Source organism: Palaemon carinicauda, chromosome 3 (genome assembly GCF_036898095.1).
Source record: "Palaemon carinicauda isolate YSFRI2023 chromosome 3, ASM3689809v2, whole genome shotgun sequence".
Classification (NCBI taxonomy): Eukaryota; Metazoa; Arthropoda; class Malacostraca; order Decapoda; family Palaemonidae; genus Palaemon; species Palaemon carinicauda.
In genome coordinates this window covers 62,531,341-62,550,861 of record NC_090727.1, presented here as the reverse complement: position 1 = coordinate 62,550,861, position 19,521 = coordinate 62,531,341, and the positions used below count along the sequence as shown (strand labels likewise).

The 19,521-nt window shown below is 34.4% G+C and overlaps 1 protein-coding gene across 3 annotated transcripts in view; it reads right to left on the bottom strand.

Moving 5' to 3' along the window:
- Positions 1 to 19,521, bottom strand: part of LOC137638311 (uncharacterized) — a 63,945-nt gene that overhangs the window by 40,367 nt on the left and 4,057 nt on the right. For 2 of the 3 annotated variants that reach the window (XM_068370370.1, XM_068370371.1), the window contains exons 2-6: positions 14,987 to 15,916; positions 11,928 to 11,971; positions 11,094 to 11,186; positions 8,649 to 8,796; positions 6,127 to 6,263 (exon numbers count right to left, since the gene is read on the bottom strand). In XM_068370370.1, coding sequence (XP_068226471.1) covers positions 6,127 to 6,263; positions 8,649 to 8,796; positions 11,094 to 11,186; positions 11,928 to 11,971; positions 14,987 to 15,916 — 1,352 coding nt within the window. The remainder of the gene's footprint in view (positions 1 to 6,126; positions 6,264 to 8,648; positions 8,797 to 11,093; positions 11,187 to 11,927; positions 11,972 to 14,986; positions 15,917 to 19,521) is intronic. The other variant, XM_068370372.1, reaches the window with a different exon arrangement.

Below are 19,521 nucleotides of genomic sequence, written 5' to 3'. Positions count from 1 at the left end.
CGATGGGTTGTGATGAGACGTGGTGTAATGAGACAGTGATGAGACGTGGTGTAATGAGACAGTGATCAGAAATGGTGTAATGAGACATAGTGATGAGACGTGGTGTAATGAGACATAGTGATGAGACGTGGTGTAATGAGACATAGTGATGAGACGTGGTGTAATGAGACATAGTGATGAGACGTGGTGTAAGGAACCAGTGTGACGAGATGTATTGTAATGAGACTTTGTAGGTAGTAGGTTGGCCAGGGCACCAGCCACTCGTTGAGATACTACAGCTAGAGTGTTATGGGGGTCTTTTGACTGACCAGTCAGTATTACATTGGATCCTTCTCTCTGGTTACGGTTCATTTTCCCTTTGCCTACATACACACAGCGAATAGTCTGGCCTATTCTTTACAGATTCTCATCTGTCCTCACACACCTGACAACACTGAGATTACCAAACAATTCTTCTTCACCCAAGGGGTTAACTACTGCACTGTAATTGTTCAGTGGCCACTTTCCTCTTGTTAAGGGTATACGAGAAACTTAGCTATGGTAAGCAACACTTCGCTCTTTTGCCTCTCTCACATCTATCCTCCTATCACCCAGAGCTTTCTTCATTCCATCCATCCACCCAAACCTTGGCCTTCCTCTTGTACTTCTCCCATCAACTCAATACAAATAAAAAAAATCAAATGAATTTGAAAAGAATGTGATAAAATTATAACAAGCTAAACATTACCGTGACGAGGTTCCGCAACTCCGACCACACATTAAAAAAAAAAAAAAAAAAAAGGTAAGAGAAGAATGAAAGCCAATCATAATAACCAAAAGAACGGAACTTAAAAAAATGGGAAAAAATGTTTTCAATGGAAAAAAAAAAAATGGCCAATGTAATGTTATCCAAGAAGAAGATACACTGTGAAGCCAAGTGCAAACCCCGTTAGAGTTTCACACTTGGTCTGCAAAGAGCAACAGAGGGTGCAATTGCAAATATCTTGATGTTGGTGATCAGAAGGGTTCCATCACTGAGGCTTATAGAAGAGGTTTCTCGCCTTGAGATGTGCTTCCTGATGGGTGTCAAATGTAATGGGACTTTCGGTAACAAGCGTAACGGGTTCCTGATATATGGTATGTCATATTAGCAACTAACGGGTCCCTAATGCTGGTCCACACCACAACTATATCTGGTCCCTGGTGCTAGATTAAAACAGGTTCAAAGTCCAATGTGACCTGGTGTTTAATGCAAAATTGAAGTCACATGCGCACCTGGTTTATGATACTGGGTCAAAGACCCGTGTGACCTGGTGTTTAATGCAAAATTGAAGTCACATGTGCACCTGGTTCATGATACTGGGTCAAAGACCCGTGTGACCTGGTCCTTAATGCCAAGTCGAAGTCGCAAGTGCACCTGGTTTATAATACTGGGTCAAAGTCTCATGTGACCTGGTCTTTAATGCTAAGTCGAAGCCATCAGCAAATGTAGTTCCAAATGCTAGGTCTGAGTAACATGATAGTAGCCAAGATAAAACCCTGGTTGGAAAAGCAGGATTCTATCAGCCCAAGAGCTCCCACAGGAAAAAAAAAATAGCCCATTGAGGAAAGGAAATAAACTACATGAGAAGATATTAATAATCTATATAAAATGTTTTAAGATCAGTAACAACACTGAAATAGATCTGTCACATATAAACTATGACGAGACTTTTGTCAGTCTGTTCAACATAAAAACCTTAACTGAAAGTTTGAACTTCTGAAGTTTCATTTATTCAACTGCCTGATTAAGAAGTTCACTCTACAATCCGGTTATAGGTAGAATAAAACTTAAAGAATGTATAGTATCGACCCTTAAGATGCAGAAGGCACGACTGTTAGAGTTAACTGCATATCTAATATTACTAAGATGATCTGGATATAAAGGATGGTCAGTTATGAAAAATCTTAAGCAAGATGCATAGCAAACTAACAGAACGATGATGCCAGAGATTAATATCAAGATCAGGAATAAGAAATTTAATACACAGTAAGTTCCTGTCCAACAAATTAAGATGGGAATTAGCAGCTGAAGACGAGACAGGAAAACAATGCTCAAAATAAGGTAGAATGAAAGAATTAAAAAAATTCTTTAAAGTAGATTGATCACCGGAAATCTAAGTTTGTCTTTACTATAGCTGTCTTTAGTGCTGGATCAAAGCAACAAATGAAACTGGTCTTTTAATGTTGGACTAAACTTCCATGAGCATCTGGTCTTTAACACCATGTTCCAGCACCAAATGGAAATGGACTTCAATGCATGGTTAAATTAACAATACAGATTTAAAGGTCACTCATGAATGGCAGAGGCAAGGGACAGTGACACTGCCCTATCAAGCAGGACAGTGCCATAGAGACTGACCATATATGATCAGCGGCCAAACCCCCTCTCCACCCAAGCTAGGACCAGGCAATGGCTGCTGATGACTCAGCAGATAGACCTATAGGCTCATCCAAACCCCACAACCTTAGCTCACAAGGATGGTAAGGTTGCAGACACTAATATCACTAACGAGTCTGAGCGGGAATCGAACCGCCCGTCTGGCAAACACCAGGCAGAGACGTTACCAATCAGACCACAATAACTTGGCAAAGAGACATGCGCAGATGATGGTTTCAAAATTTGGTGACAAATTCTACGCCAAAGAGAATTACTGGCTTCTTCAGGGCCTGTTGGCTCACCAGGAGAGGAGGAAACATCAAGCCAGGTTCCTTTAAACACCAATTTTCCACTGTGGATCTAATAAGAGTATCTACGTACCTACTAGTGACTCAACTGTGGTAGCTCATGTTGAACAAGGGATATTGGTATGGAATAAACAAACATAGGGATGAAAGGTTAGATCAGAGTATATCTTAATTCGACCATGTTATTATTATTATTATTATGAAACAACCCTAGTTGGAAAAGCAGGATGCTATAAGCCCAAGGGCTCCAACAGGAAAAATAGCTCAGTGAAGAAAGGAAACAAGGAAAAATAAAATAGTTTAAGAAGAGTAACAACATTAAAATAAATATCTCCTATATAAACTATATAAACTTTAACAAAACAAGAGGAAGAGAAATAAAATAGAGTAGTGTGCTCGAGTGTACCCTCAAGCAAGAGAACTCTAACCCAAGGCAGTGGAAGACCAGATAAGAACAGTCATTCAACTGAGAACTGTGAGCTTTAGATAAGCCAGACTAATTTGATAGTACTGTATTAGAATCACTATTAAAATAAATAGTAAAAATATATTTTCAAAATTTATGATCAAAATATTATGGTCTGATTACAATAATGTATTCCTTTTGAAATAAAGACAACTGCTTGTGATAAATATCACTTTATTATAAAAAATACAGTAAAATAATAGTGATATCATCAAAATAAAGATGATAGCAGGTAATAAATAATAATGGAAACAACAACAACAACAACAACAACAACGTTTCAGGACCATCTTTTAAAAAAAAACGTAAATAAAAAACATATGGCAAATTATAGCCTTGGCATTCCTGTGGTCTTCCAGACACAGTGATGAAAATGTCCAGCAGTCCGTGGGAAGGGACAAACAGAGAGAGAGAGAGAGAGAGAGAGAGAGAGAGAGAGAGTGTGTGTGTGTGTGTGTGTTGCAAGGATTTTGGATGTCTCAAAGACTATTTAGTTCATCCGCAGAGACTCCATTTGATCTTTGGTAGGGCGATTTAGTTTAAGCATTTAGAGCGTTCTTATGATCTTGTCTAACTTATTCTCGAACTCGTTTACTGTTTACTACATCCGCTGGAAGTCTATTCCAAGTATTTGCTATTTCGTATGTAAAGAAATTGAGAGAGAGAGAGAGAGAGAGAGAGAGAGAGAGAGAGAGAGAGAGAGAGAAAGTTTTTAATTTGATATGCAACTGGCTTGTATGATTTTCTTTGACGTTCAAGGGAAAATATACGATGTTTTGATATATTCATTCTTGCTTTAAAGCAAGAGGAAGTTTATAAAATATTCAAGTTGATTTATCGTGTCAGGAGATGACAGTGAAGGAACACTATTCCTTCCAAAGAAACTTATTTCATAATTACGAAAGAAAAAAATTGCCAATTCGCTTTCATACCTCTCTCTCTCTCTCTCTCTCTCTCTCTCTCTCTCTCTCTCTCTCTCTCTCTCCATTTATTTAGCAATAGATTTAAATTATATATTTAGCGATTCTAACATTTTTACGATAAATATTTTGACTTGAAAATGCAGATTAGTTGTATTAAGTGACTCCCTTCTCTCTCTCTCTCTCTCTCTCTCTCTCTCTCTCTCTCTCTCTCTAAGTGTGGAAAGGGATTAGGATGGAATGGGAGGAAGCCTCGAGTGTTTCAGAAGGATAATAAATGAACTTTTTGGAGCAAAAAATATCTGTTGGGGACTAACATAAGAAGGTACTGGTAAGCTATAAACATGAATACACACCATCTCTGATAATTACCGTCATTTACTTAGATCTAAGAAACATATCCACACACACATGCATACACAAAAAAAAAAAAAAAAAAAAAACAGCCAGGGGAGGTATAAAAATCTTATTTTTCCATTCATTTTTTTTTTCATTTTATATAACTTCATCAATTTTCGTGGTCGTTTTTTTTTTCCGTGGTCCATTTCTATAGTCGCTTCTATCGTTGTCTTTATCAAATTTCAGAAATTACAAAGGATTCATATGAGAGAGCAACTTGATTTCACGAAGATGACTTGAGAGCATGGAAAGGCATACACACGAACATACAAACACACACACACACATGCGAAACCCCACTCATTTGGCTCTCGTGGATTCTTCGAACGCTCAAATTACATGTGTTGAAATGCCATAAACTTTCATTGCGTTTAGATGAGCAGCTTAATTATGAATATTATATAATGACGTATAAAAACTAAAATGAAAAAATGCATCAGTCCCATAAAATATTAAAAAATCATAACAAATATTAAAAAAAAAAAAATCGTCATAAACGTCATAAAAAAAATCGTCATAAAAAAAAGTAAAAAAAAAGTTTTAAAAAATCATGTAAAAAAAAGTAAAAAAAAAAATCATGTCATAAAAAAATGTCAAAAAAAGTTTTAAAAAATCATGTAAAAAAAAGTAAAAAAAAAAATCATGTCATAAAAAAATGTCAAAAAAAGTAAAAAGAAAATCATAAAAGTAAAAAAAAAAAAAAATCATGTCATAAAAAAAATCATGTCATAAAATCCAATAATGTCATAAAAAAATCATGTCACCAAAATAAAAAAAAAAATAAAATTGTTGTCAGAATGTTAAAAAAAAAAATTAAAAAAATTTTGAAATAAAATCATCAGTCAATAATACTTTCCAAAATGAAGACAAAGCATCAGTCCAATAAAATAGAAAAAAAAAACTTCATGAGTCATCACAACTATTAAAAGAAAAAGATCATGTCATCAAAAATATATATAAAAAAAATCACCAAAACATTAAAAACAATCATAAAAATCAAAATAAAATCATCAGTCAAAAATATTTTTTAAAAGCTTAATCAGTCAAATATAAAAACAAACTTCACCAATCCTCAAAATTATTATAAAAGAGCAAGAAAGGCTTCTGTTAAAACTTTGAATAAAATTTTTTTTCATATATAATCAATAAGAAAATGAACAGAATATCGTATCCAAACTCATTACTTGTCGTTTCTAATAACAAGTAACGTAGTTAAGCGATAGTGAAAACCCATTATTAAATTTACTTCAACATATGGCACATACAGCTGACACCAATTATTGTGACTATACACAAATAAATAAATAAATATATATATATATATATATATATATATACACACACACACAAAAATATGTAGAAGGCCATTCAGTGCATGCTGAAAAGACACACTCATGTGTATGTATGTATGTATGTATAAATATATATATATATATATATATATACAGTATATATATATATATATATATATATTTATATATATATATATATATATATACAGTATATATATATATATATATATACTGTATATACGATGCAAGTGATTGCCAGTATGTGCAATAAAATCATTACAAACAACACCCACATAAAACAAAAACAAAAAAGAAAATCAAAAGTTCCTCATAGTCACATTACCTGAACCGCGCCGGGGACGAAGAGACACCTGGTGTGGCAGTGGGGCCTTCCCCCTGGCCTGCAGACACACAGTTCCTCACAGCCGATAGACCATTCGTCGCCCACCCCATAGGTCTCGTTCTTGAAAATGCATCCGTCTGCAGGAAGAGGAGTAGAGATTGGATGAGCATTGTACGGTGAGATATTAATGGTCAGGGAATCATTATGTAATGGGTTGGTTGATTTGGTATGAAATTCATTGTGTGAGGAGCAATAATTGTAATAATAATCGTGATGTGAGAGGAGCAGTAACTGTAATAATAAACGTGATATAAGAGGAGCAATAATTGTAATACTCGTGATGTGAGAGGAGCAATAATTGTAATAGCAATCGTATGTGAAAGGAGCAGTAATTTTAATAATACTCGTGATGTGAGAGGAGTAATAATTGGGATAATAATCGTAATGTGAGAGGAAAAGTAATAGCAATAATAATCGTAATGTGAGAGGAGTAATAATTGTAAGAATAATCGTAATGTGAGAGGAGCAATAATTGTAATAATACTCGTGATGTGAGAGGAGCAATAATTGTGATAATAATCGTAATGTGAGAGGAGCAGTAATAGCAATAATAATCGTAATGTGAGAGGAGCAGTAATAGCAATAATAATCATAATGTGAGAGGAGCAATAATTGTGATAATAATCGTAATGTGAGAGGAGCAGTAATAGCAATAATAATCGTAATGTGAGAGGAGCAGTAATAGCAATAATAATCGTAAAGTGAGAGGAGCAGTAATTGTAATAATAATCGTAATAACTAAAAGACCGTTTATATTCCATAACTGTGATTCAGCAATGTCTATTATTACTGCTACTAGTAATAATAATAAGAAATATTAATGATAAAAAATAACAAAAACAAAACCCACTAAAAAGACGTGGTATCTAACAAATTTATTCTTTAATAAGAGATTTGTAATAAAAATAATGAATAAACATAAAACAAATGACCATCATTAACCAACTTCCGACGGAATTTAAAAAAAGTTAACCACAAGGGAACCAAGGCCTACTTGCCTCTGTACCTCACGCAAGACAGAGAGAGAGAGAGAGAGAGAGAGAGAGAGAGAGAGAGAGACTTTACATAAATGAAGGAATCATGGTATCTTTCAAGATTATTAGAAATATTGCGAATAAAGACGAAGGCACATTTTCATGCCCCAGAGAGAGAGAGAGAGAGAGAGAGAGAGAGAGAGAGAGAGAGAGAGAGACTCCTTACGGATTAAAATAACAGATGCAGGCATACGCACAAACATATCCTTCCTGGGGTGTTGTTGACTTTGCCCAAGGTCATCGCTAGAGCATGAAGTCTTCAGCAACTGCAGAACCTTAATACTCTCTCTCTCTCTCTCTCTCTCTCTCTCTCTCTCTCTTTTCACTTATCACAATGTAACTTCATGTCCTTATTTGCAATATTTCCAATAATCTTAAAAAATACCTAGTCCTTCATCCATGTAAAAGTTTCTCTCTCTCTCTCTCTCTCTCTCTCTCTCTCTCTCTCTTTCATGACACTTATCATAATGTAATTTTGTCTTTATTTGCAACATTTCCAATAATCTTAAAAAATACCTAGATTCCTTCATCATTGTAAAGCCTCTCTCTCTCTCTCTCTCTCTCTCTCTCTCTCTCTCTCTCAGTTTCCCCGTTAACTTTCCCTTTATCGAAAGCGGTATCCTCGGTGTTTTAATTACAGTTGATAAAACCGAATAAAAATAAGAAATTGAAGAACGGATATTGAATGTCCTTCAATCAGTTTTTTTTTTTCTTTTTTTATAATTTTGTGGTTAATATTTTTTCCTTCATTTTTCTAGATTTTTTATTCTTTTTGTTTTGTTATTTTACAAAGTTTACCTAAATTTTCAACTGATAAATGCGGTAAATGAGGAGGGTTGGCGATAGGAAAGGCATCCGGCCATGAAAAATTAGCCAAAACCAATATGGCCAGTGGAGATTGTGATATTAACCCCTGGTGAAGTGTGGGACAGAGGTAGATGGAGAACACTGGCATGATACATCGACCCCACATAAAAGTGGGAAAAGATGCAGCCAAAGAAGAAGAAGAAGAAGAAGAAGAAGAAGAAGAAGAAGAAGAAGGTGTGTATATATATATATATATATATATATACATACATATACACACACACACACACATATATATATATATATATATATAGCCTTTTTTTAAGAATTTATCAATTTACTTATTGAAATGGTTATCATAACTAAGATTGCGAAAACCGCACGAAATATATTCTCAACGGCGGCTTTAACTCCAAAGAAAGATTCAAGAGCTTTAAGATTGTTACAAAAAAAAAAAAAAAAAAAAAAAGGGGGGGGAATGGAAAGCTGAAGAATAAGATTAATCACTATAGCTTACATACATTACATGCATATAAAAAGTATAATATTCTAAATCTGACGAAAAAAAACTATGGAAATAAAGTGAAGACAAATATTATGGCAACTAAATGCTATACGTACCTTCCGTATGAACATTCATTTTGGGAGATCCGCTAGATTCCCCGGTCCACTTGAGAGTGTATTTCGTATTAGGCTGGAGTCCCTTCAGGACTAAGGAGTCCTGACCTGCTTCCACCGTTTCTCGCTGCCATTCAGTCCCATTGGACGACTGCAAACAGAAACGAAGTTGGGCGGGTCAGGCATATGAACGCAACTCGACGATTAGCTTGGGGGTACACTCAGGCACACTATTCTGTCTTATATCTCTTTGTTAAAGTTTTCATAGTTTATATAGGAAATATTTATTTTAATGTTAACTGTTCTTAAAATATGTTATTTATCCTTGTTTCCTTTCCTCACTGGACTGTTTTTCCCTGTTGGAGCCCCTGGGTTTATTGCATGCTGCTTTTCCAACTAGGGTTGTAGCTTAGCAAGTAATAATAATAATAATAATAATAATAATAATAATAATAATAATAATAATAATAATTGCTGTCTTATATAAACGTGTTAAACGGATCCATAGTCACAGGAAACCAAATGTAATATATTGCTTGCATTTATTGTCCCGTATAGTTCACGTATAGTATGTCTGATGGATGTCTTGCTTGCAAGTAAATCATGCAAGCACGGTGAATTAGCCTTTGCGAGATTATACATTATTCAAATGAACTTGACAAAATTAGAATGTATAATGTATAAACAGTAGCTAGTTATAAATATCAGGGCTATACTTGAATGTTCCAACACAAGCGCAATCTTCGTAATTTTCCAATTCATCTCATTCCGAATTATTGACAAATATTAAAATTCTGTTGATGTCAGCTGCTCTACTATACTGTATAATAGGTTTTCGTCCCTCTCCATACACTGAAAAGCTATAGAAATTATGCTTTCTTACAATGGGATAACAAAAACAATATGTTAATCAAATGAACGCAGTTATTCATAACAGAAATTTATTATTTACTACAAGTAAACGCGTCTTCGCTCTTAAGATAAATCTATAAAATTTTTAAGAGCATCATTCACTTGAACACTGCTGAAATGAAAAAGAACGATTTTTAATACACAGAACGTATCCTACGTTAGTATAACGAACGTAAAAGGCATCCTCGTATATATGAACGCCACTGAAGTACAGCAGTTCTATAAGTACTAAACATATAAAAATGGAACTAGGGTAAATTGTTTTATAAATCTTATTTCACTAAGAGGCTCAATACTACACAGTATTCTAGAAGTTTTATTCCAGCTGTTACCAAGTTGTGGAATGATCTTCCTAATCGGGTAGTTGAATCAGTAGAACTTCAAAAGTTCAAAGTTGGAGCAAATGTTTTTTATGTTGACCAGGCTGACATGAGTCTTTTTATTGTTTATATATGACATATCTGTTTTGACGTTGTTGCCTTTGCTAGAATGATTTATTGTTAATTTGTTCTCTTCATTTATTTATTTCCTTATTTCCTTTTCTCACTGGGCTATTTTTCCCTGTTGGAGCCCTTGGGCTTATGGCATCTTGCTTTTCCAACTAGGGTTGTAGCTTGGCTAATAATAATAATAATAATAATAATAATAATAATAATAATAATAATAATAATAATAATAAGATGATGAATCAAATCAAAATACACAAATGACTCAAAGAGTCTTACATGCTTCACAATCTTTATTGTTTTATAGAATTCCATCACCTGATCATGATAAATATTTATAAGCTATTAAGGTTTAAAGGCCGCTCATGAATGACAGAGGCAAGGGACTGTGGCATTGCCCTACCAAGCAGGACAATGCCCTAGAGACTGACCATATTATTATTATTATTATTATCATTACTTGCTAAGCTACAAACCTAGTTGGAAGAGCAGGACGCTATAAGCCCAGGGGCTCTAATATGGAAAATAGCCCAGTGAGAAAAGAAAAAAAGGAAAAATAAAATATTTTAAGACGAGTAACATCAAAACAAATATCTTCTACACAAACTATATAAACTTTAATAAAACAAGCGGAAGAGAAATTAGATAGAATAGTGTGCCCGAGTGTATGATCAGCGCCCAAGCCCCCTCTCCATCCAAGCTAGGACCAAGGAGGGCCAGGCAATGGCTGCTGATATCTCAGCAGATAGACCTATAGGCTCCCCCAAACCCACCATCCCTAGCTCGCAAGGAAGGTGAGGTTGCAGCGACCAGAGGAACTTAACGAGTCTGAGCGGGACTCGAACCCCAGTCTGTTTGAGTTCTTGAGTTTAGCTACGCCTACCATTTAAGACATTTCTCCCTACGCCACGGTTTGTGTCACAGGATGCATTAATATCTACTATGGTAGGAACCAGGCGCTTCAATTAAAAACTGAAAGATCAAACGTACTCAAGTTCTTTATTATGGAAACTCGGGTATAATAAGTCAAAAAAAAAAAAAAAAAAAAAAAAAAAAAAAAAAAAAAAAAAGTTAAAGTAATGATTCTCACCTTATAGTAGACATCTCCTCCCTTGGTCGAAGGCAAGACGAGAGTTAAGGCATCGTAAGTGACGGCTAATACCTTCAGTTCGGTTACCTCTTCCTGTTAGTGGAGTTATTATGAAATCAAATTATTATATATTTTTTTTTTCAACTTTTTATCAATTATCACATTTTTTTTTTTTTTTTTTTGTAAAGATTAATTTGATAAATTTGATACATTTTTGTTCATTGATAAATTCTTGAAGCAAAATACAATTCTAACACAATCAAATTTTGGGCGATATATATTTATTTCGATATATTCGAATACGGCAATTTTCGACCCAGAAAAAATAATGACAAAATTTTAATTAAATCGAAAGACTACTGAAATAAATATTACAAATTCTAGTATTATGTACCTAATTTATATATTTATATTTATATATATATATATATATATATATATATATATATATATATATATATATATATATTGTATATATGTATGTATGTATGTATATATATATTATATATATAATATATATATATATATAATATATATATATATATATATATATATATATTATATATATATATATTATATATATGTAATATATATATATAATATATATATATAATATATATATATGTATTATATATACATATTATATATAATATATATATATATATATATATATATATATTATATATATACATCAATATATATATATATATATATATATACATATATATATATATATATATATATATATATATACATATATATATATATATATATATATATATATATATATATATATATAGATCTATATATATAAAATAATAACGTTTTCCTTACCTTTTCCAAGGCGACTGATGATTCGTTGGTGAAAAGAGCTTTTTCTGTGACAAAAAAAATATTAGATTATTATTAAAAAAAAAGAAAACACTAAATCAGAAAAGCAAAATTGTACTCATAACGATCAATCATAAAACTAATATGCGAGTCTGAATATATACAAATGAAAAATAACTTTTAATTGTTAATCGAAATGAAACGGTAATGAGGACAGAAGAGCAAGCGATAAGATAATATAAAAAAACCATGAACATAGCAAAGGAACATAAGTACATTAATTACATTAATGTAATGAAATTAAAACTAAAAAACAAAAGGATAGAAGTCCACGTCTAAGTGAATGATCCCTGATGAGGGAAAATAGTCAAGATGTCTGGAATATCTAAAAAAAAGGATTTTGACAGAGGAAAATTCTATTTTTGGTTGGGATACACAGTTAAAAAATCCGTAATTATAATCGGAAATTCTCCGTAAAAATATACTATCCTGAGCCGTAATTTCAGTAAAATACAGGTGACCGTAATTTTACCCTACTTTGTTATTATCTTTTACGGGTTGGTGATCGTAATATCACATGTTCACGTCATTATATCTGTTTTTAAAACGGTAATTGCCTGGCAACATTTATTCCAGGATTTTTACCGTTTTTTTACTGGAAATTTTTAACAGTGTAGCCATGTTGTCCTGATGGATGTTCCTCTAGGTAGCTTTCTACTTAGCATATTTCCTGCGAGTGATATACCAGAGAATTTTTACCTGTAGAGGTATCACAGGGTTCTGTCCCTGGAGCGAATATCCCGAAGGATATCGTGTCTGTAACAAGGACGTCTTTAAAACAACCATGACTATCCTTCCCCGAATGGAGTAAACCTTTGAAGGATATGGGACAGACTTTTTTTTTTTCCTAACCTTAAAATGTAAAATTCATTTTGCCTTAACCTGCCAGAAAGCAACAGCTCACTAGCTCATCCAATTCATCAAGAACCTTTACTTTCTATGAAAGATTATGTTCGTTCTTCCAAAGTTAATGTTGCCCCAAATTCACCCACAGGAATATTACCATTTCCATGAATTGGCAAACCATCACTGGGGCTATTGTGTGATACATATTTGATGTCAAGGGATTAGCTGTATTTGCCCAATTCATTTAGCCTTTGCCAGTTAAGTGTGTTTTGCTTTTTTTAAAAAGAAAGTCCAGTTCTTTTTCTATTATTGTCACTTATGCGTGATCAAATTTCCAGCTGCAATAGACAACAAATATTGCAAATGTCGTATTACTTACTGCATTGAATTGCAGTATTTCATTGTGAACTGTTTATACAATTTCTGAAATTTATGATTTTAGTTGATTTTGTTGGTATCTCCGAATGTTTGTGAGATGAACACATTCTGTTTGAAGCTGATTTGTTGAGCCAAAGAAGGAACGAGGAATTTTTCGTTTCGTTTTTTTTCATGAGTTTTAGTTATAGAAATAATCTTCATAAATCAAAGGCCTCTTATATAATCGTGTCTTTAAAATATATTGTATCTGACATAACGGGGTATTAAGTCCCTTATCTTCTAATATAAAATGCGTAAATCAACTTTACATTTCATGATTCCTTGGGCTTCTAATTTCTGAACTATGTTCATATTCATTGCGAATCTATCTAAGGCATATTCTCTTTATACATGGCTGATGTTTAAAATATAAATTCATATGATTTTATTCTAAAACAGAGAAAAAGTTAAGTAAAGTTTTAAAATGAAAAAGCCTAGAACTGAACTTTCTTCAATCTTCGTTGAAAAAGTTTCCCTTTTACCTATATCACTTCAATCTCTGAAATAAGACATATCCTCTATATATAAAAAAAAAAAAAATAAATAAATTAGGAGTTCTAACTCGTATGGAGTTGGACCTTGAAACTTGACCAAGCCGTTTCCGTAAATAATGAAGTCATTCTGATCCAATTTCAAATCCAAAAGACAATTCTAACGTTCCAGTTAACACCTAAAGGTAAACTATTCATATAAATTATATATTGGAAGGACAAGACCTTCCTCATAAAGTATTGTGATATAAAAAATAATTTTGCATCTGTAATCACCATATTTTGATAAGTTATTATGTAACATTAGCTGTTCTCTCTTAAAGTTAATCAAACATTCAAATAATAATGGTTGATTTTCAGTTATAACGCCAAGATATGTTTTCATGGCACCATCGGGAACATTTTATACAAGTGCTAGTATGTTCAATGTAGTGCCAGCTAAGTCAACCCTTCCAGTAAACTAAATGCTAAACTGTGTCACAGTACACATCAGGCCACCACACGAAGCGTGTACCCTAAGGTGAAATCTACAATGTAGCTTTTAAAACAATCATTGGACAACTAAAAGCACACACACACACACACACGCTCTACTGCTTAAAACCAACACTTTAAAGGAAGAAGTCAGCACTGAAATAAACACAAAAATGGTCAAATTAAGAATAAAAATTCCAATTTTGCCTTCTCCATAACGTTAAAAGTTTTGAATAAGATGGCATCACCATGCAATAGCTTTCTTAACGAATAGATATTTGGACCAAAGAAAAGAAACAATTTTCAACGATTTCTGAAGGCGACTGAATTTCCATTCCAAAAGATATATTTTCAAGTTCTGAATAATCCTTATACTTGATTCTAACATTAGGGATTGATTTTATCTATTTGATAAGGGACATTGTGAAATAAATAAACAAATAACTTTATGGAGCTTCCAAGAAATGAATCAATTTGAAGATATACCTTTCACATTAACGGTTTAACATATTCCAGTGCTGTCTACTGTGTTCAGTGACATTGTGCAGTCTACATAAATGTCCTTAATCCTCTTTATTTCTACTCTAAGTGTGTCACTCCTTGCGTCGATTTTGTTCCATTTTATAAAGCAGACTACTGTCTTTTACGGTTAACCTAAGTCGGATGTTTATAAAGTCAGCGCACAGCAATGAACATGGTGCATGATTCTGCAAGATATCCATGATGGCTGCTTGAAGCTCATAAAGTCCGTTGTCACCACCGATGCTGTCTTACCTGAAGTCTTCTTGCCCTCCCGGTTAGAACCAGGTCTTGCTTCATCCTCGACAGGGACAGGTTCTGTGGTCATCGCTTCAGTCTGAAGCGGGGTTGTCGTTTCTTCCATTTCTGCAGGCGCCGTTGTAGATTCAACTTCGCCGATCATCGGCGGCGTGACCACTTCGACCTGCTCTTCAACAGTTATTCTGTGGATTTCGTGCCCGTGTTCATTCAGTTCTACAACCACTGCTGGCATGGGTTTCTCCGTTCCCGTCTCTTCTTCATCTTCCTGCTGGATATCTGGTACCATAGTTGTTACCAATTCATCTTCCAGTGGAATATCTGGTACCACAGTGGTTACTAATTCAGAGAGATCATTCAGATGAGTACTTGTTTCAACTTCCGGCTCTACAGTAGCATTTGCAGTTTCTTCAACCTTCCGTACTGAATCAGCAGACTCGGTAGCTTTATGATTCTCAGAATGGCTTGAGTTTTGTTTACTTTCTGTAGGCTTCTTGCCATTTAGGCCTTTATTCAGCTCATCCTCGAGATCCTTCAAGTTTCTCCTTCTCTGGTACTCTTCTTCCGTGATGGGCTGTGGTCGTTCTTGGGAGACGCTACGACCCAGCGGGGGGGTGTTTGCTCCGAAAGAAGCTTCCTCTGCCGAGATTGGTCCAAGGCGGTGATTACCAGGGGCTATCAACCGGGAAGGATGCTCTAGGTTGTTTGCACAGACCACAACGACACAACATTCATCAGTTTCAGGTCGATTTCTCAGCTCGATACATAGCTCTTCTTTGGAGTGTTGGCCACTGAGGAAAAGTCCAGCGGGACATGTCACTGGGCCACAGACAAACTGGCCATCTGTACCACAGCGGCACTGCTCTTGGCATTCTCCATTATAACGAACTTCTCCCACAGCATAAAGACGACCCACGTACTGGCATCCTGAAGCAGAAGGTCAAAACTAGCATTGCAGAGTCAGAGCAGCTATAGATTTCTGCTGACCTCGGTGAAGTTGCAGGATATTCTATCTTAAATCAACTGCAAAATTATTTGGATGGCCTACATCTACAAAAAGCTGTCATTTGTGAAAAACATTTTGGGTTACAATACTTTTTTTTTTTTTAATACAGGCATTAGGCTCTGCATAAAATCCCTTAAACTGAGGGGTTACAAAGGTGTTACAGTAGCTAGTAATATGTAAACATGGTATTGCAATTGGCACCTTTAGTGGGTTAAAACACTGAGCTGAATTAAACAATGGTCTTTGTTTTTTTGGCATATGGTTAAAATGCACCAACTATTATAATGTGGCAACATTAGTTTTTAGCCACGGTTAATAATGGATTAGGGAACATTAAACACTAATACACATTCAGAGCCAATTTTATATATCAAAAACATCTATTTTCATTTTTCCGGATGAAGATATCATTCAGATTTCCCAAAATACGCATTCCAATAAGACCCATGCAGCAAGTAATCAAACAACAACTGTATTTTACTGTATTTACTGTTATACGTCAAACAGTAATTCAATCAATCAAGTCTATATGAAGCTCACATGATGTACAGTACATAACGTTTACTACAATCAACAGTCCAGTACGAGAAGTCAGTTAAAGTTTGCATTATTATTCAAGTGTAATCCAACTCTTGTGTAGCTATATAACTGCCTATGTTTTTATTCAGTTATTTTAAGTTCATGTAAAGTATATCATTGTCAGATTAGGCAGGCAGGCCTTATGTCAGTATAGAGCTCTTTTCAGTTCATGTAAAGTATATCATTGTCTGATTAGGCAGGCAGGCCTTATGTCAGTATAGAGCTCTTTTCAGTTCATGTAAAGTATATCATTGTCTGATTAGGCAGGCAGGCCTTATGTCAGTATAGAGCTCTTTTCAGTTCATGTAAAGTATATCATTGTCTGATTAGGCAGGCAGGCCTTATGTCAGTATAGAGCTCTTTTCAGTTCATGTAAAGTATATCATTGTCTGATTAGGCAGGCAGGCCTTATGTCAGTATAGAGCTCTTTTCAGTTCATGTAAAGTATATCATTGTCAGATTAGGCAGGCAGGCCTTATGTCAGTATAGAGCTCTTTTCAGTTCATGTAAAGTATATCATTGTCAGATTAGGCAGGCAGGCCTTATGTCAGTATAGAGCTCTTTTCAGTTCATGTAAAGTATATCATTGTCTGATTAGGCAGGCAGGCCTTATGTCAGTATAGAGCTCTTTTCAGTTCATGTAAAGTATATCATTGTCAGATTAGGCAGGCAGGCCTTATGTCAGTATAGAGCTCTTTTCAGTTCATGTAAAGTATATCATTGTCAGATTAGGCAGGCAGGCCTTATGTCAGTATAGAGCTCTTTTCAGTTCATGTAAAGTATATCATTGTCAGATTAGGCAGGCAGGCCTTATGTCAGTATAGAGCTCTTTTCAGTTCATGTAAAGTATATCATTGTCAGATTAGGCAGGCAGGCCTTATGTCAGTATAGAGCTCTTTTAAGTTCATGTAAAGTATATCATTGTCAGATTAGGCAGGCAGGCCTTATGTCAGTATAGAGCTTTTTTCAGTTCATGTAAATTATATCATTGTCAGATTAGGCAGGCAGGCCTTATGTCAGTATAGAGCTCTTTTCAGTTCATGTAAATTATATCATTGTCAGATTAGGCAGGCAGGCCTTATGTCAGTATAGAGCTCTTTTCAGTTCATGTAAAGTATATCATTGTCTGATTAGGCAGGCAGGCCTTATGTCAGTATAGAGCTCTTTTCAGTTCATGTAAAGTATATCATTGTCAGATTAGGCAGGCAGGCCTTATGTCAGTATAGAGCTCTTTTCAGTTCATGTAAAGTATATCATTGTCAGATTAGGCAGGCAGGCCTTATGTCAGTATAGAGCTCTTTTCAGTTCATGTAAATTATATCATTGTCAGATTAGGCAGGCAGGCCTTATGTCAGTATAGAGCTCTTTTCAGTTCATGTAAAGTATATCATTGTCAGATTAGGCAGGCAGGCCTTATGTCAGTATAGAGCTCTTTTCAGTTCATGTAAAGTATATCATTGTCAGATTAGGCAGGCAGGCCTTATGTCAGTATAGAGCTTTTTTCAGTTCATGTAAATTATATCATTGTCAGATTAGGCAGGCAGGCCTTATGTCAGTATAGAGCTTTTTTCAGTTCATGTAAATTATATCATTGTCAGATTAGGCAGGCAGGCCTTATGTCAGTATAGAGCTCTTTTCAGTTCATGTAAAGTATATCATTGTCAGATTAGGCAGGCAGGCCTTATGTCAGTATAGAGCTCTTTTCAGTTCATGTAAAGTATATCATTGTCAGATTAGGCAGGCAGGCCTTATGTCAGTATAGAGCTCTTTTCAGTTCATGTAAAGTATATCATTGTCAGATTAGGCAGGCAGGCCTTATGTCAGTATAGAGCTCTTTCCTTGAGCACACCTTAGCTGAGGAGCTTAATATATAGGATTCATGTTTCTTTGTGGTGTAACAACCTTCAACTGACTTCGTCAAATCTGATGTACTATAATTCTATACTACTTAGAATAAATAAGCATCATCTTACAAGTTAGTCTGTCTAATAAATGATAGATTTCTACAGAATAACAATTCTAGGCATCTTGAGACAACTTCAATACCAAGGTTCAAATAACTATAAAGCGGGCTATCTTTCAAAACCTACTTGAAAGCAGAGAACTTTTATACACTTGTCTACAAAATTTTGTTCAGATACAAGACTCTTCCTTATCGTTTAAAGCCCTGTCCACACGGTCGAGCATTCCCGACGGGCAAACAGTGATACCAGACCACAATAGTTAGTAAGAATGAGGGTTAATGACGTCAGAAGCGGGCAAACAGTGTTGCCAGATCCCTGCCTTTAGTTTTCCTGCTTCTGACGTCATTAACCCTCATTTTCACTAACTATTGTGGCCTGGTATCACTGTTTGCCCATCGGGCATGCTCGATCGTGTAGACAGGGCTTAAGACAGTCCAATCAATTCCTACACTAATATTATCAATATTATCAGTCAATTTGGTACAAGTCAGATCACGACAGTGAGGTCAAATTTTGAAGAGTTTAAATACACATATACATTTATTTCAAATAGAATGTCGTGGCACACGTAGCCTATGTCAATTTTGGATAAAATGTCAAACCAAGTTTATACAATCATGAAAAGACTAAGATGAAAGAAAACCAGGAAGGCAATTAAGATAAGACACTAATGCCATAATGAAGATGTTTGAAAAGATTAGATTTTGACATCGGTCTGCGTTAAAAGAATTTTTTTTTTTTTTTTGCACACCGAAAATCTATTGGGATAACTATATAAAAGACAACTTACTGATTTAATCATGATTATGATATCCATTTACGTGAAACATTGTTCTTCAAAATTAATTTTATCTTAAGAAAAAAAGAGTCAGTGTACAAAATACAAGAAACAGAAGTACAATTCCATAAACTAAATGTCTATGTACACGATTTCTTATAAATAATTTACAAATTAGTATATTAGATACTTCGTTAATGGTTAT